Below are 24,884 nucleotides of genomic sequence, written 5' to 3' on the forward strand. Positions count from 1 at the left end.
GGCAGTTACGTGGCAGAGAGCACGTGCTCTAGCGGCAGCCCACGGCCGGGGGAACCCCAGCCCTCAGCAATGCAGCCTTCTGGGGGCCGGTGCTGTGGGGCCCAGAACGCAGGAACCCAGTGGGTGTCATCAAAGAGGTTCTGTCTGGAGCCTGGGGCCGCCTTTGTGTCTTTGTTCGCGGCGACTCACAACTGTGTCTTAGGAGCGAGCCTGGCTTCTCCTAAGAGAGTTTCGCACTTTGCTGTCTGGGGGTCTCTCGGAGGACAGCAGCCCTGCGGGGGTGGGGTGGGGAGTTCCTTTGCTCTGGACTCGACCTGGACGCATGGGTGGACAGGGCCTGTGCTGGGGAGCTCCTACTGTCGCCTGGTAGAGGCGGCCTGTGGCCCGGTTGATGCTCCTGTTGCTAAGCTCTCAGTTAACCCCGTGGTGCCGCGCGCTGGCTGCCTCTCCCGGTGCAGACCCCCATGGTGGGGCCCGCGCCCTGGCTCCTGGGGGCCGCAGCCCCTGGCCCCCGCAGGGGCACTTCTGTGCCTGCGGCCTCAGGTTGCCCTCTGGCAGCTGGGAGGAAGGAGGAAAGATGAGGCTGCCGCCTGCCGTGCCTCCATTTGCCAGAAAGGAGTTAACAGAACATACCGCAGAACAGGTTGGGCCAGGCTGTTCCAGCCAGGGAAGAAGTGCCGCTGCCCTCCCCCCTCCCGCTCTCCCCCTTCCCCTCCCTGCAGGACCTTAAAACATCTTCAGGCCCCACTGGCCACGCCCCTCCCACGCCTGCTCCCTGGGGCTGTATTGGATGCGCCCGAGTCGCATCCTTGGCCGGGGCGGGGCGGGGCCTGCCCTCCTAGGAGGCCCGGCCCGGCCTTGCCAGCTGTTCTGGTGCCTCCTGTGCCCTTGGTCCCTCACATAGGCCCCATTCAGCACGCATTCCTCAGTGTGGGATCGGGGTGGCCGGGGTGGCTGAGTGGGCGGCCCAGGAAGTCACGAGACCCGCTTCCTCAGCATCCAGCGTGGCTGGGCTCCCGGGGGGAGCGGGGGCCCCGGAGCCTGCTGGGCCAGCTCTCATTCCGGGGTTGCCGGCAAGGACCTGGGGTGCTCACAGGGGCAGGACGCGGGGGGCTGCTCCTGGTGGGTGGCGGTGGCCCCATCCCCCCGGGAGGCGGCTGCCATCCTCCTCCACGGAGAGGCACGGAGCTGCAGGCGTGGGCGGGGGGCTGCATCCCTGCCAACATCTGTTCCACAGTGGGGACCCCGTTTCCCGGCGCCTGGAATGCCACCCGCGGTTCCCGTCTCAGCTGTCGGCTCTGGGAGCCCCCCACCGCGGGTGTCGTCACTGCTGGGCACCCCTCCGCTCTCCTCCTGGACGCCCCCCGCACATGTGCTAGAGGGAGGGATGCCTGCCAGGTGGGGAGACAGCACGGGGCGGGGGCCTCCGCAGCCCCGGGAGGCCTTGCGGCTCCGATAAGGGACTCCTTCCTCTTCCTGCTCCTCAGGGCCGCTGCCTTCCTCTTGGCTGCCACGTGTGCAGGGACGAGGGGAGGCTGCGAGCCCAGCGGCATGGCAGCCGCTGCCCTTGCTCCCGCTTCCTCCCCGGCTCGCCCTGCCCCATTCTCCTGGCTCTTGAGCACTGGTGGCCTGACGCACGGGGGCTCCCTCCCACACAGGGCACAGCAGAGATGGGGGACCTTGCATCCACCGTGTGTGCCGCCGTGCCCGGCCTGCGTGGGGTGGGGCGGGTCTGTTCCTGGGGCCCCTGTTCCCGAAGCTTCCTTGGAAATCCCAGTGAGTCGGGAGAACAATGGGGTTGGTTTGGGCTGGGTGTTACTTGCTTCAGACAATGAGCCGTGCTGGGTTCTCGAGTTCGAGCCTGGGTGCAGCCTTGTCCATCCGTGGCACTCGCACAATTCGGCCTGCCTGGCAGGGCAGGAGGAACGCTTGGGGTGGGCCGAGCTGCGCCTGCTCTCCTGTCCTCATCCGTGGTGCTGTTCCCCCACCTCACTCGCCTGCTTGCGCACGGCCCTGACGAGCCTGCGTCCAAGGCCAGAGTGGGGGTGGTGCAGAAGAGCCAGCAGGGGTACACGGGCGACCAGCCACGTGTCTGTGAACAGAGCCTGCGGCACTGCGCCCCGTGATGGCCACTGGGTTCCATGGGATGCGCGGGGAGGGGGGGTGAGGCGGTTTCTGAGGGCACCTTGTGTAATCGTGGTTCCTGGTAATGACCCTGAGTCACCCGAAGGGTTGGACCAATCACACATTGATTCACGGCGCTCTGCTGAAGGGGGAAGACGCTCAGGGATGATTTACACCCAGGAGTTCTACATGGAAAGTTCTCTGTGCCCGCCACCCCTCCCACCACGTGCTGTGCAGCTGTGCCCTGTGCCGGCCTGGGAGCTGGAACAGGCGCCCGGGACATGCAGGGGCACCCAGGGTATCTCTCCACTGCCTCTCGTTTGTGGGCACAGAAATGACCTGTTGTGCCCTCGCCCTGGCTGGGCATAGCCTTGGGTGCCCTGGGCCCTGACTCCCATTCCGGGGGACCCCCCTGGTCTGTGAGCAGATCTGGTGCTGGCCAGTCCAAGTTCTGGTTTCAGGTGCTGTGGTTTCAGCCACAGCAGCACACGGCACGTAGAGATTTCCGAGGTGGGATATGGACGGTCGATCCCAGAGCCGTCCCAAGTGCCCGGAGACAGTCTCAGCAGGAGTTCCGCTTACAGGAACCCCCGGGAGCCGAGAGATGTGGCCACGCACAGACCCCGAGCGGCCCGAGGACAGTGTGGGGCTGCTCCCCTCGCCTGTGTGGGGCACTGGAGTGTGTGGCTGGCAGCTGCCCCAGGTCTGTTTGTGTGTGTTTGCTGCTGCTTACTCTGCGTTCCTTCACAGTAGGGGTTTGTGCCAGGAGGGAGCAAGTCACCAGTCTTGTGTCTGCCTGCCTGCTCTTCTGGCCAGGAGGAGGGATTCTGATTTGAAAAATTAGATGTGTTCACTTGGCAGAGCTTGTTCTAGATTTTAAGGACTCGTTGTACATGCAGGAGCTCCATTTTGTAGAGAACACAGAGGCAGGCATGGTTAGTGCACCGTGGTGAGTACTCCCTGGTTAGAGCCGCATGTTAGTGAAGCGTGGTTAGGAAGCCATGGGTCGTGCAGGCTGACTAGCGGCCCCTGGTTAGTGCGCCGTGGTTAGAACAGCATGTTAGTAAAGTGTGGTTAGTACTCCATGGTTAGTGCACAGTGGCCAGTGCAGTGTGGTTAGTACTCCATGGTTAGAATAGCTTGGCCAGTGCAGTGTGGCTAGTACTCCATGGTTAGTGCAGTGTGGTTGGTACTCCATGGTTAGGACAGGTTGGTTAGCGCAGTGTGGTTAGTACTCCGTGGTTAGAACAGCTTGGTCAGCGCAGTGTGGTTAGTACTCCATGGGTAGTGCAGTGTGGTTGGTACTCCATGGTTAGAACAGCTTGGTTAGTGCAGTGTGGCTAGTACTCTATGGTTAGTGCAGTGCGGTTAACACTTCATATTTAGTGCGGCATGGTTGGTATTCCATGGTTAGGACAGGTTGGTTAGCGCAGTGTGGTTAGTACTCCATGGTCAGTGCACCTTGGTTAGCGCAGTGTGGTTTGTGCTCCATGGTTAGTGCGGTGTGGTTGGTACTCTAGGTTAGTGTCCCGTGGTTAGTACTCTGTGTTTGGGGTACCGTGGTTAGGTCAGCATGGTTCCTACGGCTTGGTTAGTACTCTGCGGTTCGTAGACCACGGCTAGCACTCCGTGGGTAGTGCCACATGGTTTGCACACGTTTAGTGCAGCATGTGAGTAAAGCAAGGCTGGCTCTCCGTGGTGTGTGCATGGTTGTCACACCAGAGGTCTCCCTTGACTTGATCAGGCACGGAGGGACATTTCTGGGGGTGCAGGAATGGGCCTGAATTGCGATGGGCAGGTCCTAGGGCCCAGGACTCCTTGCTTTCCAGGCAGCCAGGAGGTGGGGCTGGCCGGGGCAGGTGGGGTGTGGGGGGGAGTAGGGCTGGGGGAAGGACCTACGGTTCCTGCTGGCCTGGTGGGAGGTGCTGGGGGGACAACTGGCGGGGTGGGGGGATGGTGCAGCATCCAGAGAGGGTTTGAACAGCTGCTGGCTGCCTGGCTGGGAGCCCCCGTGAATCTCAGCCCCTGTGCCATGAGGGGGCCCGGCAGGGCGGAGGACAGGGCACTGGGAAGGTGCCGAGATGGTTGGGGGCCGAGTTGAGCTTCTCTGCCCTGAGCGCTCGTGCTGAAGACGCCTTCCATCTCGTGGGCCCTGATCTCACACCTAAAGTAAGTGGGGCCAGCCCAGCGGCTCGGACTGGCCTCCTGCTGTTGGCCGGGGGCATGGGGAGTCCCAGAGGGAGGGAGAATCTGGTGGATTGGCTGCAGGTCGTTGGAGGCGGGACCGCATGTGTCTTTGCTGCCTGTCCAGGATTTCGAGGTTTCAGGACACGCAGACAAAGCCCGCTTTCATCCCGCTTTCTCCCAGCCGTCATCCGATCTGCACGCAGCCCCCAGCAGCACTCTCAGGGCTTGGTGGGGCTGGCGGGCTCCTGGGAGCCCCCGGAGCAGGAACCCGCTCTCCTGGCAGCTGTGCTGGTGGGGGTCAGTGAGTCAGGCATGTTGGGGTCACAGAGACAAGTCCACGCCAGAGCCAGGGTGTGGCTGTAGCCTCGGGCTCACTTGATAGGAGAGGGTCCCTGTGCAGCATGGCTCTGAGCGTGCTCACAGAGAGACTTGCAGGACAGGATGAGTGGTGGACATGGTGGGCCCTGCTGCTCCCTGACCTCGGCCTCCTACCTGCTCCTGCCCCGCAGTGTGTGCTCAGGCACCAGCTTCACTCCTGACAGTGCGGGGACCATGAGTGCCCCCCCCCCCCCCGGAGGCCCTCCTAGCGCAGGGCATTGCCTTTCACGTGCCGTGGGTCTGCCTGCCCAGTGCTCTGCTGTCCGTGGCACTTGGAGAGAACATCTCCGTCTAACTCTGAGAGACTCATCGTGGCTTTCCCTCTGCCAGGACAGCCACTGGGACTAAATGCAGACTGTGGTGGGCACAGGTCTGCCCTGCCTCAGGCCTCAGCGTTGGAAGCTTGAGAAGCCAGAGGTAGTGAGTGGCTCCCCCCATCTCTGGGCAGCCTGGAAGGTCCGTGTGTGTGTGTGTGTGTGGGTGTGGGCACTGCGTGTTGTATGGAGCTGTGCAGTGTGCATGGGCTGGGGTGTGTTGGAGGCGGGTGTAGGCATGTGTTGTATGGGGTATGTGAGGGGTATGTGCTGTGCTCAGCCCCGAGCTCCATGCGGTGCCCACTCACTGTGTCCCTGAGCCAGCCAGAGTCTGTGCTGGGTTCTCCTGCCCACTGCCCTCCCTGCGAGTCTCTCTGTTCTGGTTTGGTCTCGCTGGGGTGGGCATGGTGTTTGCAAGTGTGTGCGCACGCATGGGGCACACTGCTCCGGCCAGCTGGTCAGTGTGGCCTCTCTACCCTTGGGCCTACCCTACCCACTGGGCCTTGGGACATTTTCTGTGCTCCTTGCTTGGCTGCAGTTTCTGATGCATTTCTAGAGCAAGTTTCTCACTAAATGGTGACATTTTACTGTGGTGAGAGATCTTCTCCCACCTGGGGCATGGTTCTCGGGTAGCGTAAGATTTGTTAAATTAAATTCCTGCTGCTTTTGCCCTGGCTTTAGGGTCTAGGGATTTCAGGAGAGATAGGGAGGGAGGGAAGGAGGGCAGCCATGTGCACACACACCTTTGGTTGCGTTTGTCTCAACTCCTGCACTTCTCCACGCTTACCGCTCTGTGTCCTGTGTCCTTACCGTCCGCTGGGGAGGAGTGGCCAGTGTTAGAGATTGAGCTGGGTCTGCACACCAGCCAAGCCACTCCTCAGCGTGTCCACAGGGGCTTCTGTAAAGAAGCAAACCAGGCAGACACCCGCCATGATGGACCAGCCCACCTGCGGGCATGCAGAGGACATCCCCTGCTTCTTAGGTGCTTGATGGCGTCCTCCCCGTGGCACGAGGCAGACGTGGAACGCCTGCACCTAGGGGTGCACCTGTGCCCCACGGGCTTCCAGGCGGCCTCCACAAGGCCAGAGCTCAGTGCAGGGCAGTGGCAGGAAGGGCTTCGCTTCCTGTCCCCCAGCCTCCTGGGTGGAGCGTGGCCGTCATGGGTAACCACACAGTGGGGGTGCCGGCAGCCTGGGGGTGAGCCTGTTCATGTGCTGTCCCTGGAGAAGAGCTGGGTACCTCGGCGCCCCCCCCCCCCCCCCCCCCCCCCCAGCCCCTTGACCAGAAACCAGGAACTGGGCCTAGAAGTCAGGAACAGGAGCCCTGTAGAGGGAGCTGTTCCCCCGCTCTGGGGGAGTGAGGGTGGGTGGATCATGGGTGATGGATTATAGGTGATGGATGGATGGGCACGTGAACGAGGGATGGAGGGATGGTGGGTGGTAGACAGGTGTACCGACAGGTACGGGATGGTGAGGAAATGGAGGGGTTGCAGCTAGGGTGGGGGGACAGGTGAATCAGGTCAGGGGATGGACGGGCGGGCTGGTGTGCGTGAGTTCTGCGTATCCCCGCCGTGCGCCCGGCAGCTGGCCTGTGTGTGCAGCCTCGCTTGGGGGCTTGTGTTTTTCTTTGTGGCTGTGGCCAGTGCTTGCTCGGGTCCGCCCCGTGCGTCTTCCGCGTGAGGCAGTCGGGGTTCTTCCACGGGGTGGGCGGGGGTGGGGGTGACAAGCAGGGAGGCAGGGACGCCCGGCAGGCGGTGGCTTCCTCTGCCGGGGCGGGAAGGAGCTGGCGGGAGTGCAGGGGAGCCCCAGCAGCAGTGCCTGTGCTCGGGGCCACAGGTGGGACGGGCATTCGCCAGATGCCCTCCGGAGCTGCTCTGTAGCGGGTCGGCCTGGGAGGCTCCGTTCTCTGGCCCCGGTGCTCCTCCAAGGCCCAAGGCCCTGTGTCCCTGAGGGAGGAGCCTGCCCCAGCATGACCTGGGCTTCCACGGGGAAAGGTGTCTCCGATGCAACGACCTTGCGAGCCCACCTTCGCCCCCGGGGTTCAGGCAGAGGTAGAGAGACGCCCCCGATCTTAGAATGAAGGGGGTTGGCTTCCGGGACCCCGGGCCTGCTTCTCAGTAGCGGCCGTCTGCTGCCCTGGACTTTAATTATTAACTGGGCCTCGGCGGCCATCCGAGTGTGGGGCCGGCCTTCCCCGCCTTTGTCTCTGGGCTCAGCCGACTGGAACGACCGCGGCCTGGTGGACCGCCAGGTGGGCACAGGACATGGAGCCAGCCCCCCGCCCCCGCCTCCCTGCTCCGTGAGGCTCTGAGCAAGATGTTTCCTTCCCACCCGGCTGGACATGTGACTTCACATGCCCACTGACCCGCAGCTTCTCTGCTCGGTGCACAGTGCTCCTGGGGGCAGGCAGGGGCGTGTGTGGGCTCAGAGGCTCCGTGCATGGGGTTCTGGTGCTTGTGTGCCTGTGAGCCCTGGTGGGGGGCTGTGCTCCTGATGGCGACCCTGCACTCTCGGCCCTGCCGTCCCCTGTAGTGTCTGAGGTGAGGGCAGAGGTGCTGAACTCAGGTCCTTTTTGGGGGGGTCCCTGGGGGCTACTTCCCTAGGAGGGTCCAGCTCAGGAGCATGTGTGCCCCTGTGGACCCGGCTGGGAATACCCTGCAGTCCCCGAGTCAGCAGTGGCCGCCTAGGGGTGGGCGGTGCTCAGCCCCCGCGTCCCCCAGATGCCCTTGGTCACAGCCAGCAGAGCCAGTGCTGTCTTCCCCTCCCCTTGCTGGCCCCAGGGTGCCCCCCAGATGCCCTCAGCGCGGTCCCTTCCCTCCCGCATCCTGGGCCCTGCACGCACGCTCCCTTCAACAGGCCCTGCCAACCGGGTGTTCCGTGACCCCACCCACCGTGTCTCCACTCTGGTCACCTGGGAGCTGCTGCAGGCTGGCCTTCCCCCTGCTCCCCCCTGCACCAGCCAGACAAGGGTGTGACCCCCCAAACCGAAGTCAGGGCGCACCCGGCGTTGTGACTGAGTTGTGGGGCTTCTCCTGGGGGAGATGTCGGGCTCCTTCCAGCCCCTCCCCTTTGGGGGCCCTCTGGGGTCTCCAGGCTGCTTCCGGCATTTGAGTCTGCCGCGTCCCCTGCATCCCCCAGGTGGCTTCACTCAGAGCTCTCCTGGGGGGCCCCTGGCCTGACTGGCTGGTGGCTTGGGGCGGAGACATCGGGCCCTCAGCGGACTCTGAGGCCCACGTGCGGCCAGCCGTATGCTTCCGATGCGAGAGCCACGCAGGGTCCAAGATCCTCTTTCTCCGCAGGCCGGAAAAGGCACTTTGTCCCCCGCCCCCCACGGGTCACCGCTGCAGGCGCAGAGGGACTTCCGGCACAGGAAGCCTGTCTGAGAGGGATGGGGGGCAAAGGCCCAGACACTGTCCCGTCTGCCCGTCCAGGCGGGCGCTGGAGACTGGCGGCCCTTTGCCCCAGACGGGATGCCGGCCTGCCGCGAGGCCTGGTTCGGCTGCACATGGCCTCTGCGCCTGCCGTGGCCACCCGTGTGACCTCACCCGCGCGGTCCCGCGTGTCTGGGTTGGCTCCTGGGGGCGGGGATGCCAGCTGTACCTCTTCCTTTTCACTGGCCACAGTGACCTCTGTGCCCCGGGGCGGTGGCCTGGGGGTTTCTGTTCCCAGAGGGAGGCAGAGGCCCCGGCCCAGCCCCAGCTGCCAAGTGCCTGGGGCAGGCAGTGCTGCGGGGCGCAGGTCTGAGGGCCGGGCCTCGGGTGGCCGCGCTTCCTGGGCTCAGGCTCCCGGGAGGACGGGGCCATTTCGCAAGCGCCAGCACAGGTTGTTCCTGCCCGCGCTGCCGGGAGGAAGCCGACGCTGGCGGAGCCGCTGGACCGCCCCTGGCGGCCACACGCACCCCTGCTTCCTCCGTCCCCCTTGTTTCCTGGCCGTGAGCTGAGCCCCTGAAAGTACCTGTGCTGTGAGGGGGGCATGTGCGGGCCGGGTCTGTGCTGCCGCCCGCCGGGCCTTTGCTTCAGAGCACTGTGCGAGGGAGCACTCTGCGAGGACTCCTGCTCTCCCAGGGAGCACATGGGCCGTCTGGAGCTCCTCGTTGCTGCCCCAGCCCCAGATGACGCCTTGTCCTTGTTCTTGCGGGGGTGTTTTCTCAGTGGCTGGTGTCTAGGAGCCCGGGGTGGGGGTCCAGGGTGGTGGGGGAGGACACATTTGCAGTGGAACTGGGGCACCCTGCTGGGAGGAGGGTGAACTCGGAGGCCTGGGACAGGCTTCGCCGAGAAGCTTCGGTGTAGGTGCCTACGGGTCCGCCCCACGCCAGGCCAACAGCCCCGCGAGCTCAGGAACAGGCGGGCTGGGCTAGCGGTCAGTGGAGATAAGGCTGGACTGTTGGAGGGCCACCCGCTCCCAGCATGGCGAGCTGCGGAGGGCAGATAAAGCGGGGGCGCTGTGGCACGGCCTTTATCACAGTGTCTGTCCCGTGGGCCTGGGGCACAGGCGCCCCCACCGACCTGCTGTGTCCAGAACACAGCGCTGGGCCAGGTGTGGGGTCCTGGGTCTGACCCTGGGCCTGGGGTGGGGCAGAGCAGTCCCCTGGCCCTCTCAGTGCTCTGGGGTCGTGTGGGGGAGGGCCGGGGCTTTCTGCTCTGCCCCAGCTCCCCGCCCCTCCCGCCGGGCCTGCGGGTGGCTGCTGCTTCGAGAGCCTCTTGCCCGCTGTGCTGGGGGTGGCTGGCAGTAGCCCGTCTCGGAGTGTCACTTTTCCGCAGACTCGGCTTGGGGTGGGCCCTGCTCTCCGGGGACAAGGGCCCCGCTGCCGGAGCCCTGGCTCCCAGGACACGGGGGGTGTGCGGGACGGTGCCCCCTTCTCCATCCTGTGCAGGCATGAGCAGGCCCTGATCCGGGGTGCAGGGACAAGGCCCCTGTGAGGGGGGGCACGCAGGGATTGGTAGGTGAGGAGATAAACTGAGCTCGGAGCCTTGCTGTAGTTGGAGGTCTGGCCCTCTGAGAGAAGCCTCCCCTCGGGGAGGAGGATGTGTCTGGCCGGGCCCCTCGGGGCAGCCCCCCGGAGCAGCCCCCTGGATGGAGCCAGTGAAGTGGGGTCCCCACCCTGAGCACTGTCCCTTCCCTCCTGGAGGGCCTGGCCTGTCCCCAGTGCCCTCGCCTGCGGGAAGAGCCCCTCCCTTTCCTCCTGCCTGTCCTGGGGCTCCCACCTGCAGACCCGCATCTGGGAGGCAGCTTCCAGGGACGTCTGCAGGTCTGCCTGCTGAGTCTGGCGTGGTGCCTCGTGTACCTGCCGCTGGGAGTGTGGCTTGGGGGCCTGCACCTGTGTCTCGAGGGGGGTTGGGGGGTGTTGTGCCTATGTCTCGCCCTCAGGGGCCTGCGCCTGTGAGGGCGGTGGGGGTTAGGTCTGTGGTTCCTGTGGGGGTGTCTGGGCTCCACGGGACACGGGAGTGGTGGTCCCTGCAGGGCCCTGTGTCTGGGGAGTTTGCGCCGGGCAGTGGGGTGCAGAGGGGAGCCCCATCCCACTACACTCCGCCAGCGGGGTTTCCGCAGGTGCAGCACTGGGGGACAGACGGGCAGTGGAGCATCACTGCCTCAGCAGCACCCTGCGCCCCCCTCGTGCCTGCGCCCCTCCCGGGTAACAGCAGGGGCCCAGCTGTGCTCTGCAGCCCCTACGCCCCGCAGATACGTGTCGTGTGGTCTTGGGTCACACTGGGGCTCTCGCTGGAGGCCCCTGCTCAGGCACCGGCACGGGATGGCTTGCTCCCGAGGGCGGGGCAGATGGCATCCCCTCGAGAGTGACCCCCAGCACCAAGACCCTCTCTGTCTCCTTCCATAGGCTGCTGAGCTGCTCAGCTGACGTGTGACACTGCCTCGGCAGCCGCGAGTGGACAGGTCAGTGTCTCTGAGTTCCAGGGCCCTGCCTTGGGGCCATTCTGTTGGGGCAGCAGCGCGAGAGGGTCTGGAGGCCAGGCGGGTGCTGGAGCTGAGCAGGAAGTAAGATGCGACCTGCAGAAGTGGTGTCGAAGGCGCACCTAGCACCGCCTCGGGGCTTCTGAGGTCATGGTTGGGGGAGCCTCAGGGGCATAGGGTCAAGGGTGCTGCCTGGCGGCAGGATTGCTGACCTCCTCACCTGCCTCTCCCCTGCAGTGTCCACCCAGTGAAGACAGAAAGACTGAGCATTCCTGGCCTGGACACAGTCCTTGAGGAGACCCAGAACATGGAGGTAATCCCGGTGTGTGCTTGTGTTCCTGAGATAAAAAGTCAACTGGAATTTGGTCAGAAATTGTGTTTTGGGGCCAAAGGGATGGCAAAGGGGTTAGGCGCTTGCCTTACATGCCATCTGACCCGAGTCCTGTCCTGGTACTACGTAGGGTCTCCGAGCCCCGCCAGGAGTAAGCCCCGAACACCACTGGGTATGGCCCCCAGACCAGAAAGTAACATCAATGAAATCATAAAACAGGGTCTTCTCCTCGATGGGGCCTGCACTGGCCTGCATCCATCTCCCGGCTGGCCTTTGCGTCTGCGGGATATGGACAAGATGTGGGTCAGCCCTGAGGTTTAGCCTGGTGTCTGGGAGCAGGATGGCTGGGCCCTGGGAGAGGTGCGGGAAGATGGGGCCTGGCCCTGGTGACCTGAGTGGGTTTAGAGGCACGCCAGGAGGAAGTGGGACTATCCCTGTTGTGTGTGTAGCCCAGAACTCTCTCACGCCACTCATACTGTGAGGTGAGGATGGGATGCCCGCGGAAGGGAGGATCGGGCCCTCAGCGGGGCCTCTGGGGACACCCAGGAGCACACCTGTGGCCACAGTTGTGGGCACACCAGTGAGCACACTGGCCATTCTGGTCTGCAGCTGGACGGCTGAGGACCCCAAAGCACGACGACGCTTGTCGTGATGGCGTCGAGTTCGCCAGCGGGTGTGGAGGGGTCCGACTTGTCTTCCATCAACACCATGATGTCCGCCGTGATGGCCGTGGGGAAGGTGGCCGAGAATGGCGGGAGCCCTCCTCGGATCAAGTCTCCCTCAAAAGCTCCGGGACCAAACCGGATCGGCAGGAGGAACCAGGTAAGCGTCTGGGCACTGGGAGGGTAGCTAGGTGGGCAGCTCCCTGGAAAGGAACCCTAGCGCCCCAACCCTCGCTTCTCAGAGCCTCGGGGTCATGTGAGCAGACCGTGTGCACACACAGTCATCCCCAAGCCCCAGACACCTGCACACACATGCCCCTGCAAAGGCTTGTACACCTCCCAACACACACACCTGCACACCCCCAGACATCTGCATACACACACCTGCACACCCCCAGACACTGGCAGGCACACACACACACACACACACACACACACACACACCCCTGCACACCCTCTGCACACACACACACACTCCTGCACCCCCCGACACCTACACACACACACACTCCTGCACACCCCCAGACACCAACACACACACGCCCCTGCAAGGCTTGTACACCCCACACACACAACTGCACACCCCCAGAGATCTGCACACACACACACACACACATAGACACGTGCACACACATACACACACACCTGCACACCCTCAAACACTTGCACACACACGCCCCTGCATGCACTTGTACACACACACACACACCTGCACACCCACGGACCCGCACACACAGACTCATGCAGGGACACACGGCCTGAGGCTTTCAGGACTGAGTTTCTGTAGCCCACGTGAGCGTGTTTCTCGGAGGACCTTCAGAGCAGCTGTGGGGTCTGTCACTTCCGAGTTGAGTCCTCACTCAGCACATCACTATGGGCACTTTTTGGGCTCCACGGTAGCCTGCAGGGAGCAGGGGTGGGAGCCTGGAGTGGCGAGCCCGCTTCAGAGGGGTCAGTCCTCCAGGTCACCTGAGGGGAAGATGCTGCTTTGGGGGTCACTGCGGGAGGGGCCTGGTGTGCAGCCCCTCATGTGGGGCCTGGAGAAGCTGCCGGGTTTCTGGGGTGTGGAGGGCATGGGTCTTACCTCCGACCCCCTCCCGGACAGCCCTGCCAGGGCCCCTCCACCCTGCAGGTTCCGTCATCAACGAGTGGGCTGCGTGGGCTGGGGTGGGCACTGACCTTCCTCTCTCTCTCCTCTTCTCTGCTGCCCCCTGCACGGGCACCCAAGGCCCGGCGAGGCGTGAGCTCCGAGAACAGGTTCTGTCTCTCTCTCTCCTGCCTGTGCATCTGTCCATCTGCCATGCATCCCCCCCACCCCCGCCATTGCACGCCCGAGCCCGGGACAGACACCCACCGCCCCATTCCACAGGCCACAGTCGAGGACTCCGGACGCCAGGGGTCATCAGCCTGTCGCTGCTCACCACCCCCCGGCCACCCTCCCCACCCTCCTGGGCAGCGGCCGAGGCAGGAGCCAGGCCTGGGGTGCTGCCCACACCTCGCTGCCCTCTCCAGCCCGGATTAGCTGTGGCGGCGCCTCGTCAGGATGGAGTTAGCACCTTCGCTGTGCCGACACCTGTCAGCGCCCGCCCGACAGCCCTGCTGGACACAGGCTGGCGGCCGCCCCCCCCTGCAGGCTGTTTTTGTTGGGTTTGGACGCGGGGGTCCGCCACCTGGTGGTGCTCGGGGAGCCTGGGATGCAGCTGGCCTCCAGCACGTGCCTGGGCGTGGGCCGGGCCCCTTTTTTTGAATGCCCTTGAGGCCGCCAAGGCAGAGGGCCCACTGTGGGCTCTGGTCTGGGCCAGGCCTGTCGGGGATACGCTGTGACATGGGTTTTGTGGGTACTGGGTGGGGGCCGCACATTCCTGTAGCCCGCACCTGTGGGTTTGGGGCCTGAGGAAACGGGGTTCACTGGTGAGCACAGATTGGTGAGCCTGACGCGGCCGACTTCCCTCGCATCCTCCATCTGCATGTCCTGTCTGCGTCCCCAGGGGGCCCCGCACCCCTCTCTGCATGGCCCCTCTTGTCTCGTGGTGCGGGTGGGGAGACCCCTTCTCTCCCTCATCTGCATCTCGCGTCCCCCTGGCTGGACCTCTCCGGACCTCATTTCTTCATCCAGAAACAGGGTCCCAGCCAGCTGCTGCAGGAAAGCTCGGACTGGGCTCAGGTGTGCGGTAGAGAGACTCAGGGTGGGGGCAGCCCCCGTCTGGCCTGCCAGGACCCCACAGTGCTCAGTGACTTCGTCTCCTGGGAGACGGGTCCAGCCCCACCCTGGGGTTCCTGAAAGCTCTGGGCAGCCTGCCAGGCGCTGCACCCCTTGCTCCCCTGCACAGGTAGGGGCAGAACTGCGGGGGCTCCAGCACCCGCCTCCACGCCACCCCCAAGTGCTAAAGAACACAGGTCAGAGGGCAGGAACCTGTGAGCGCCTTCCCGTCTCCACCACAGCGGGTTGACAGCAGGTGCCAACTGCCAGCAGGGGACAGGCGCGAACTGGGCATCCACCCTCAGGGGGGTTTGCCCCGAGGCACCCAGGGTCCGTGGGGGGAACCGCTGACTTTGCCATCCTGCTGTCCATGACCGCGGGGTCCAGCGTGACATGCTCCATGCAGCCGTGTCCTGGGATAGAGCCCTGTCCACAGCCGAGGGCCAGGTCCAGTCATTGAGGAAAGGGAGGCCCTGGGCGGGACTCAGCCTCTGCTTCTCTCTCGGCAGGAGACGAAGGAAGAGAAATCGTCCTACAGCTGCCCGCTGTGTGAAAAGCTCTGTAGCACCCAACACCAGCTCACCATGCACATCCGCCAGGTGTGTACACGTGTGTGTGTGTACCATACATGTGTGTGTGCGCAGCACCAGCTCACCGTGCATGTTCCAGGTGTGTGCGTGTGTGCCTGTGTGTGTGTGGTGTCAGCTCGCCATGTACATTCTCCAGGTGTGTGTATGTACGTACCTGTGTGTGTATGGATGCAGCACCCCACTCGCTGTGCATGTTCTTCAGGTGTGTGCACGTGTGGATACCTGTATGTGTGTGTGTACTTGTGTGTGTGCAGCACCAGCTCACCATGCACATTCTCCAGGTGTGTCTGTGTGTATGTATGCAGTACCCCACTCACCATGCGTGTTCTCCAGGTGTGTGCATGTGTGGGTACCTGTGTGGGTGCAGTACCAGCTCACTGTGCACGTTCTCCGTGTGTACCTTTGTGGGTACCTGTTTGTGTGTGTGTACCTGTGTGTATGCAGCACCAGCTCACCGTGCACATTCTTCAGGTGTGTGCGGGTGGGTACCTATATGTATGTGTGTACCCGTGTGTGTGTGTGTGTGTGTGTGTGTGTGTGTGTGCAGCGCCAGCTCGCCGTGCACATTCTCCAGGTGTGTGCATGTGTGTGTACCTGTGTGTATGTATGCAGCACCCCACTCACCGTGCACGTTCTCCAGGTATGTGTCTATCCCCCCTAGGTGTGAGTGTGTGCATGTGTGTACATGGCTCGTAAGTATCTGCATGTATGTGTGGGGTCTCCGGGACAGTGTCCTGCCTGAGGTGGACACTGGCCTTTTTCTTGCCTTGCCCTGCTGACCCCTAGCCTGGCCCGCAACTCCTCCTTGGGCATGACTCGACAGGCTTTGGAAGGAAACGTGTCTGCTGGACGCCACCTCCAGCAGAGGCTTCCGCATCCCCCGATTCAGCACTCCACAAACAGTGCTCCCTGCCCCCCTCCAGGAGTCTCACCTGGAGTAGGAGCACTGACTCGGTTCCCCATGGCACGGCGGGGTCCGGGCACGTCGCCCCTGAGGCTCGATGGCACAGAGCCCTGACACGGCCCCTTGTTCCCCACAGCACAACACGGACACGGGTGGGGCCGACCACTCCTGCAGCATCTGCGGCAAGTCGCTCAGCTCCGCCAGCTCCCTGGACCGCCACATGCTGGTGCACTCGGGCGAGCGGCCCTACAAGTGCACCGTGTGCGGCCAGTCCTTCACCACCAACGGCAACATGCACAGGTGGGCAGGCCCCGGCTGGGGGGGCGGCAGGCGGGGACCCCTGTGCTGGCCCTGGGCGGGGCCTGGACCGCTGTGCAGTCCAGCGTTTGCGCTGTGGTTCTTGGTATGTTTGAGTGGCCGTGACCGTGGCCAGGGGGTGGGTCTCTCAGTCTGAATCCCCAGAAGCGAGGGCGTCTTTGAGGCCTTGGGGGCCGCTGCTCTGACAGAGGCACGCCGGAACCCGTGTCCGCACGACGACTCTGGGGAGAGCATGTCCAGAGCTCGGCACACATCCCACCCCATCCCACCTCTGACCCCTGCACGTGGCGGGCTCCTCCAGGCTCCGCAGCTGCGGATGTGGTGTGGGAAACACCTGACTTTCCTCGCCGAGGCCCCCTGCAGGTGTCTTCGGTGCGAGTATAAGGTTTCTGCATGTTGGTTCTGTTCAGGGTTTGAGTCTGACCTGCCGGAGGGATGAGGATCGTGGGTGATTCGGGGTGAGGAGGGCCACTGATGACCGGGCCACTGGGTCAGCACAAGGGCCCAGGAATGTGTTGCTGGGACTCGGCCACTGTTGGGAACCTCCAAGGCTGTGCTGACCATGCTCGGGGGCCGTGTGGCCTCGGGAGTCAGACCGGGTCGGGCGCGTGCCGGGCCGTGAGCCCCGAGTACCGCCCTGTCTTGGTATGTTTGTGTGCATGTGTATGGCCCACGTCAGGCTTGGGCAGGCACAGTGGAGGGGCGTGAGGTGCTGGCGTCAGTCTTGTCCGCTCTGCGCAGTGCTGGCCAGTGGCCCCCCGGTGTTTGGGGGCTTCTGGAGGGTCGAGTCACGTGGGGGAGGCCCTGTGCCCTGCAGGTGGCATGTCAGAGGGGCCAGGGCCGCGGGGCCACGCGTGCCCCGGCCCTGGACCCCACGCTCGGCTCTGCCCCGTTGCTCACGCGCGCTTCTCGGGCCACCCTGCCGTGGCCCCTGGCTGTGCTTCCGGCCGCCTGCATCCTGGAGCCGCCGGTTCCCGTGGCGCTTCTCTCTGTCCTGAGGGGAAGGTGCGGGCGCTTGCCCGCACTCGCACTTGAGCCGCCTGGTGAGGCGCTGAAAGTAGGGCAGGGCGGGGCGGGCCCTGTGGCCGCCCAGGGCCATCCTCTCCTGTCCGGCCGGTGGGAAGACCGTGGACCGGGGCGCAGACGTGGGCCCCAGGCCCCTGCACACCCGCCTTTCTCCCCCTTTGTCTGGGCACAACCCGTCCAACCTGTTTGCACCCGACAAGCCAGAGCGAGCTGCTGCCAACCGAGCCCACTCACCGTCTGTGCGAGCGCCGATGCGTGCGGAGCGCACATGCTCACGCACGGGCACATATGGGCACGTGCCCGACGCCCGCCCCCAGGACCCTCCCTGACCTGTGGAAGGAGGGGCCCAGCTGCTGTGGCCCCTGGCCCCACGCACCAGATGTCCAGGCGGGGACCACTCTGCCGGAGGCCCTGCATAGGTTCCCATCCGATGAGATCGAGCCCCGTCCTTCCCGGCCACTCCAGGCTGTGGGCAGCAGTGCCCTGCGGTGGACAGGAAAGCGGCCCCAGCTGCCCGTGCAGCCACGAGTCCGGAGAGCCCAGTGGGGAGGCCGTGGTCCCTCCCCATGGGTTGGGTTACCGCGGGGGAGCGCAGACGGGCACCATGTCCAGCTTCCCTCTGCATCGCATGTGTATCTGGCGGGTGTGTGTGTGTGTGTGTCTGTGTGTGCGTGTGAGCGCACATGCACACACGGCAGGTGCCTACTCCGCTGGTCTTCCGGGGAGCATAGAACAACCAAGAGGGGGAGGACGGCTGGGTGGTTACACACCAAGCCTGCGGGTCAGGGGGACAGTTGGCTCAGTGGCCCCCTTCTGTGGCATGTGGGTGGTGCTGAGTGTGCTCCTTGGGGTCATGCCCAAGGATGTGCATGAAATGAAGGGGTTCCCAGTGGACAGCTGCAGGGTCTGCCCCAGGGCTCACTCAAGGGTCACAGCTCACCAGGGGGGATGGGATGAGAGGTCTGGGGAGGGGGCAGGCGGTCCCTGGCCCTTGACATCAGGATGGGCCCTAGAGTCGAGTAGCAGTGCTGGAGGGGCCCGTGTACCTCAGGGCGGTGAGGGTTGCTCTCTGCCGCGTGCTCTGGGCGGGGGCCCCTCATTGGCCTGACAGCCCTGGCCACAGGCATGCCTGCTTGGGACTGGGGGCTAAGGGTGGGGGCCTCATGCTGCCCTGTGAGAGAGATGGGGCCCTGCCCCTGTGACCATCCCAGGAAGTGAGGCCCAGGCCCCTCCACACTGCTGCCTTAGAGGGCGGCAGGACCTTCACTCTGAGGCACTTGCTGGGGCGTGTTGGTGCCAGTTTGCAGCCCCCGCTGGACACGTGCTCCACCGTTTTTGTTGCTAGACGTGGGCTGTGCCAAGAGTGGGCAGCCTCGGTTCAGGGAGTTTTCTGTGTGGCCCGGGGAGGTGTCCGTCCTGCGACAGGCTCACACCATCTGCATGTGCCTCTTTGAACCCGGCATGGCTCGGGGGCTGTCAGCGGGGCGTAGAGCTGGGATGGGAACCATCACTTTTGAGGGGATGGGCTCACCCAGCAATGCCCAGGGCTTTCTCCTGGCTCTGCGCTCAGGAATTACGTTGGTGGTGCTCGGGGGACTGTGTGGGGTGCTGGCGATGGAACCCAGAATGGCCACATGCAAAGCCAGCACCCTCCCTGGTGACCTGTGGCTCTGGTTTTGGGAACCGGCGCTTTGTGATGGCGTTCTTCCCTGTGAGGGCGAGGTTTGCTCCTGGAAAGACTGGAGCGATGCACACTGAGCCTTGGGTGCGGCCCTGGGGGGGCTGTGACTCTCCACGGGGCCTGGGCCCTAGCCGTGTTTGCCCCCCCACCCCCAACATGGCCTGGGAAGGCAGGAGCGGGGATGTGCGGGCGGGCGGGGCTCCCACGGCAGCTCGTCTGTCTGCCTGGTCGCTGAGTGGCTGGCCGGGGCTGCGTCTGCTCGGCCGTGGGGCCCGTAGGTGTCAGAGAAAGTCCTGTGACTCCCGCCCCGCAGCCGTCGGGCGCACTGTCCCTCCGGGCTCTGCTCACCCGCCTGTGTGCGTGTGCTCCGCAGGCACATGAAGATCCACGAGAAGGACCCCACTGGCGCCACGGCATCGGCCCCCCCATCCCCCCTGAAGCGCAGACGACTATCCTCCAAGAGGAAGCTGAGCCATGATGCCGAGTCCGAGAAGGAAGATCTGGTGTCCGCCAAGAAGGTGGGTGCCCGGCACCAGCCGCTTCTGTGTTCGCGCAGGCCGGCCCCGAGGGTCTGTGTCGACCCCTGCACGGCCTCACCAGCCTGCAGGGTCACCGTGCTCACGTCTTCTTCCAGATGGGAGAGGGGCCCTGCCTGCCGTCCACGCTCTTGTTGCCCGTCGGCCTTGAGTGGGCAGGCGGGGGCTGGGTGGACGTGTGTGGGTGGGTGGTGGACAGGTTGTGGGGGAGCAGGCGGTGGGCGTGTGTGACTGGGCGGGTGGGTGAGTGGAAGGCTGCAGGGGTGGGGTGTGGGTGGGTAGGTGGGTGGAGAGGCGGGCCCAGGGGACGGGGGGTGGACGGAGGGACTTGGCAGTGCAGGGCGGTGCTGTGGCTGCCCCCGGTTCTGGCTGACACCTCTTGCTGAGTGGCCACTGTCCTTCGCAGATGTTGGATGACGGCTCGGGGGACCTGGAAAAGGCGGGGGACGAGCTTCTTCGCTGCCCCATATGCTTCAGGGAGTTTGTGTGCAAGTACAGCCTGGAGAGCCACGTGGAGGCGCACGCAGAGAACCCGCTCAGGTAGGGGCGCAGCACTGCCCCAGCTCCCAGGAGTGGACGAGGCCCACCAGATGGCCCTCGAGACTGCCCAGGCCAGCCCTGCCCGTGGGCCGGCACGCTCTGGCCGCACACCCGCGGGGCCGGCTTCTCTCCGTGGCTGACGGGGAAGCCACGAAGGTCCAGCGGGGGCAGCTGCAGACACAGGTGTGACTCTCTCCACGCTGGGCAGAAACTTGGGGCGCGGCCCTGGAGAGGCGCCCGGGGGCACCAACCCTGACCTCTGGCCCTCGGGTGGGCCCTGCGGGGGCGGCAGACGGGCCCTCACGCCGACTCTCCCCGCCAGGTGCGACGTCTGCTGCGTGACGTTCCGCACGCACCGCGGGCTGCTGCGCCACAACGCTCTGGTGCACAAGCAGCTGCCGCGCGACGCTGCCGGGCGCCCGTTCATCCAGAACAACCCGGCCATCCCTGCCGGCTTCCACGACCTGGGCTTCACCGACTTCTCCTGCCGCAAGTTCCCGCGCATCTCCCAGGTCTGCGCTGCACGGTCCCCACCTGTCCCCCGTGGTCCTCGCCTCCCCGGGAATGGGGCCCCCATCCCCCTCAGTCCCCATGGTCCCCGCCTACCTGGGAACGAGACCCCGGCCCTCCCCTGCCAAGCAGCACCACCCAGGACCCAGTTCCGGTTCCGCTTTGGGTGCGGCCCCCGCGTTCCCTGCTCTGTGAGACGCCCGGGCTGCCCGTGTTCATTCAGTTCCGCCTGACCATACCTGCGGAGTGCGCGGGTGCCCGGCGGTCAGCCCAAGCCAGTGCCCTCTAACCGCCCGCCCGCCCTCCCACAGGCCTGGTGCGAGACCAACCTCCGCCGCTGCATCAGCGAGCAGCACCGCTGCGTGTGCGACACCTGCGACAAGGCCTTCCCCATGCCCGCGGCCCTTGCCCTGCATGCGCAGACCCACGCCGCGCCCGCCCCGGCCCGCAGCCCGCCCACCGACGCCCGTGACCAGAAGCTCTTCCTGGCGCTGCTGGGCCTGCAGCACACCCGGGAGGCGGGGCCCGCGCCGGCCGAGGAGGCGCCGCCCGACGACAACCAGGCCATCCAGCAGCAGGCGCTGCGCGGCCCGCTGCCCCCCGAGCCTAGCTGCCCCGCCGTGCTGGGGCTCTCGGCCGCCGCGCTCGGGGGCCCGCTGGCCGTGCTGCCCTTCCAGAAGGGCTTCCTGCTGCAGCCCGAGAGTGGTCTCGTGGTGAAGCCGGTGTCTAGCGAGTCGGCCGTGGAGCTGGCCGACATCCAGCAGATCCTGCAGATGGCCGCCGCGGCACCCCCGCACCTCGGGCTCCCGCCACTGTCCAAGGCGCCGGCCGCGCCGCTGCAGACCATCTTCAAGCACATGCCCCCGCTGAAGCCAAAGCCCCTGGTCGCGCCTCGCACGGTGGTGGCCGCCTCCACGCCGCCCCCGCTGGTCAGCGCCCAGCAGACATCCCCCGGCTGCACCAGCCCCAGCCTGCCCCCGCCGCCCCTCACGCTGCTCCGGGGCGCCGTGGAGGCCGCCTCGCAGGCCCACTTGCTGCAGTCCAAGTCGGGGGCTCCCACCGCCCCCCTCTTCCTGCCGGCCCCCCGCTCGGAGCTGCCCGGCCCGGCGGACGTGCAGGCCCGGCTGGAGCAGGACGGCCTGCTGGAGGCGCTGCTGCCCCTGGGCGTGGAGGCCAAGATCAAGCAGGAGGTCACGGAGGCCGAGCTGAAGGCCGTCATGGCCGGGCCGGGCAGGAAGGCGCCGGCCGTGCGCAAGGTGCTGTACCCGTGCCGCTTCTGCAACCAGGTGTTCGCCTTCTCGGGCGTGCTGCGCGCCCACGTGCGCTCCCACCTGGGCATCTCCCCGTACCAGTGCAACATCTGCGACTACATCGCGGCCGACAAGGCGGCGCTCATCCGCCACCTGCGCACGCACAGCGGCGAGCGGCCCTACATCTGCCGCATCTGCCAGTACCCCTTCACCGTCAAGGCCAACTGCGAGCGGCACCTGCGCAAGAAGCACCTCAAGGCCACGCGCAAGGACATCGAGAAGAACATCGAGTACGTGACCAGCAGCGCCGCCGAGCTGGTGGATGCCTTCTGCGCGCCCGACACCGTCTGCCGCCTCTGCGGCCAGGACCTGCAGCACCACCGCGCGCTGCGCGTGCACATGCGCACCCACTGCGCGCGCCCGCGCAAGCCCTTCGAGTGCCGCGAGTGCCGCGCCGCCTTCACGGCGCGCCGCCACTGCGTGCACCACGTGCTGAAGCAGCACCTGCACGTGCCCGAGAGCGACATCGACGCCTGCGTGCTCGCCGCAGCCGCCGACGGCCCCGGCCCCACCCCCGCCGCCTTCCTGGAGCCGCACAACGGCTTCCTGCACGCCACCGCGGGCGCTGCGCCGCTGCCGCACGTGACCGTCAAGCTGGAGCCGGCTGGCGGCTTCCCCGTGCACCTGAGTGAGCCCCTGGACTTCTCGCAGAAGGGCCTGGCGCTGGTGCAGGTCAAGCAGGAGAGCCCGGGCGGCTTCCTGGGCGCGGGCGCCGCAGCCTACGACTGCTCCCTGGAGCCCATCGACTTGTCTGTCCCCAAGGGCTTCCGCAGGGGCGACACGGAGGCCCCCGTCCCCGCCGAAGGCAAGAAGCCCGCGCAGGAAGCAGACAGCGCAGAGCCTCCAGCCGCACCCGCGCCCGGTGGGGTCCCGGAGAAGCCCCAGCCCCCCGGGGGGCCCTCCGCAGCCTCCGCCCCGGACTCTGGCCCCACGCAGGCCCTGCAGGGCCCCGTCCGCCTGGCGGTGCCCATCTACCCGTCCACGCTGGTCAGCGGCCCCGGCCTGCTCGGCGGCCCGGCCTTCCTGCGGCCCCTGCGCCCCAAGCCCCCCTTGCTCCTGCCGAAGCCGCCTGCGTCCGAGGAGCTGCCCCCGCTGGCCTCCATCGCCCAGATCATCTCGTCCGTGTCCTCGGCCCCCACCTTGCTGAGAGCCAAGGTGACCGATCCGGGGCCCGGACTCGCTCCCGCAGACAGCTCGGGCGTCCCCAAGGCTGCCACTGTCCCGGCCAGCAGCTCCAGCCCGGCCGAGTGCAGCGACCCGCCCCCCGCGCCCCCCCGTTGCCAACAGCCCGGAGCCCACCTCGCCCCCTGACCTGGGGTCCACGGGCGCGTCCAAGAAGAGGGGCCGGAAGCGGGCGCTGCGGAGCCGGCCCCGGGCGCCCAGCGGGGGCCTGGACCTGGACTCGAGCGGCGAGTTCGCCAGCGTGGAGAAGATGCTGGCCACCACGGACAGCCACCGCTTCACCCCGTTCCTGCAGAGTGCGCAGGACGGGCCCCCGCCGGACGCTGGCGGCGAGGAGCAGCTGGGCCCGCCGGACGACACGGCCCAGCAAGCACGGCCCGCCCCGGCTCCCGGCGGCCCCCAGCGGCTCTCCTGCCCCCACTGCCCACGCGTCTTCCCGTGGGCCAGCTCCCTGCAGCGGCACCTGCTCACGCACACGGGTAAGCGGAGTCGGGGGGACGGAGCGTCTGTGCCACTGCCCACTCGCCGTCGCGCGCCCCGGGCAGGCTGACGTGCTTCCGGCGCAGGGGTGCGGCGGGGAGGGCTTCCTGCACAGGGTGGAGCCCCAAGTCCTCAGGACCCCACACTGGAGCCTCCTGGGCCCTCTGCCCCTCCCCAGGGGACCGGCTCTCGCAGACGATGCCCCTATCTCCAGTGCCCCAGCGAGGCGGGTCACCTAACAGTCGCCCTCGAGGCAGTTTCCTCAGGCCGAGTGGAGAACGGGCAGAGCCGCGCAGCTGGAGCCATTGTGGACCCTCCGTGGTGGCCAGAAGCCACGTGGTGTCCACGTCTTTGTGGCTGTTGCGCTGCCCCAGCCCCTAAGGCCACGTCTCTGTCCCCACTCTTCCTGTGTCCCGTCTCGGCCTCCGCCTTCCGGAGTGTTCGAGTGGCCCAGTGTTTCCACGCACCCACTGCACCCCACCTGAGCCAGGAAGCAGCATCCTGTTCAGCACGTGCAGCCCCCTTCAGCGGCCCCAGGAGGTGCTGGCCCAGGGCCGTTAGAGCCGTGCCTAGACAGGAGGGTGATAGGAGGAGCCTGGGGCTCAGCCTGGGGTCGGGGAGGGGAGGCTGGGCATCCCAGGCTGGATGTTGGGGAGCAGGACTTGAGGACACGCTCAGTGCGGATCCTCACCTCCCATCCTTGGGAGACCCCGGGGGTCACCTCCTGCCCTTGGGGACCCTGTGGGCCTGCAGGGAGGCAACTCACTCATGCTCTGCCACTGTGCCCCCTCCTTCACCTGGTGCCTGCGTGGCAAAGTGGGGGGCGTGGAGAGGGGGCCGGGGAGTGCCCACGAGGCAGGGGGAGGAGTGGGCAGCTCTGTCTTGCTTGGGGGCGGGCGGGCGGGGCCTCCCCCATGGGGGGCGCAGAGTCTGGCCCTGCTCGAGGGTGCGCCCTGATGCGGTGATAGGACACCTGGGAGTCTGTGGGGCGACGGGGGGCACAGGTCACCTCCTGTCCATGGGGACCCTGTGAGGGGATGGGGGGACACAGGTCACCGCCTGTCCATGGGGACCTTGGAAGTCTACAGAGGGGTGGGGACAGGTCACTTCTGTCCATGGGGACCTTGCAAGCCTGCTGGGTGACTTCCGCCCTGGTCTGTGGCCCACCCCACCCCCGCCCACCCCACAGTGTCAGGAGCACGTGAGGGTGCAGACCCCTGAGCGGGAGGGTCGTCCTCGTTGTCTGAGGCCGTGCCGCCCCCTGCGGGTGCCTGACAGTGCGTCTCGTGACAGCTGCTCTCGGGGACTTGGGTCCAAGGGGGCCTCCAGGAGGAAGCTGGCATTGGTGGCAGGTTCAGCCCCTGTGGGTCTGGGGCGCCCACGAGGGGAGAAAGACCAGAGCACCCAGTCCTGATTCCCCCTCCACGTGGGAGCCGATGTGACCGTGGTGCTGTCCCCTGCCGTCCACCTTGGCGTCTCGTTGGTCTCACGATGGCTCCTCCCAGCAGTGTCCACCCCACTTGGCCGACCCGTGCACCATCCCCAAGTGTGGTGCGGGGGCTCAGACTCGGGGTCACCCACCCCTCTGCTCCGCGCTTGGCCATGGGGGCACTGGCTTTGGTCCTGCTCTTCCCCAAGGGCCTCCTGCACGCAGTGTCCGGCCTTTGTGCCTGTGGCCGCAGGGGTGGCCAAGAGCTGTGTGCCA

General features: G+C 66.1%; 1 protein-coding gene across 1 annotated transcript in view; it reads left to right on the forward strand.

Annotated features, from left to right (window-relative positions):
* RREB1 (ras responsive element binding protein 1) overlaps positions 1–24,884 on the forward strand; it is a 50,142-nt gene that overhangs the window by 17,907 nt on the left and 7,351 nt on the right. The window contains 10 exon segments of the mRNA XM_056108496.1: positions 10,836–10,891; positions 11,147–11,222; positions 11,850–12,062; positions 14,612–14,701; positions 15,733–15,896; positions 18,995–19,139; positions 19,564–19,697; positions 20,020–20,209; positions 20,519–22,789; positions 22,791–23,178. Of these exon segments, the coding sequence (XP_055964471.1) occupies positions 11,892–12,062; positions 14,612–14,701; positions 15,733–15,896; positions 18,995–19,139; positions 19,564–19,697; positions 20,020–20,209; positions 20,519–22,789; positions 22,791–23,178 (3,553 nt within the window). The 5' untranslated portion in view covers positions 10,836–10,891; positions 11,147–11,222; positions 11,850–11,891.

Source organism: Sorex fumeus, unplaced genomic scaffold, assembly GCF_029834395.1.
Source record: "Sorex fumeus unplaced genomic scaffold, SorFum_2.1 ptg000218l, whole genome shotgun sequence".
NCBI lineage: Eukaryota > Metazoa > Chordata > Mammalia > Eulipotyphla > Soricidae > Sorex > Sorex fumeus.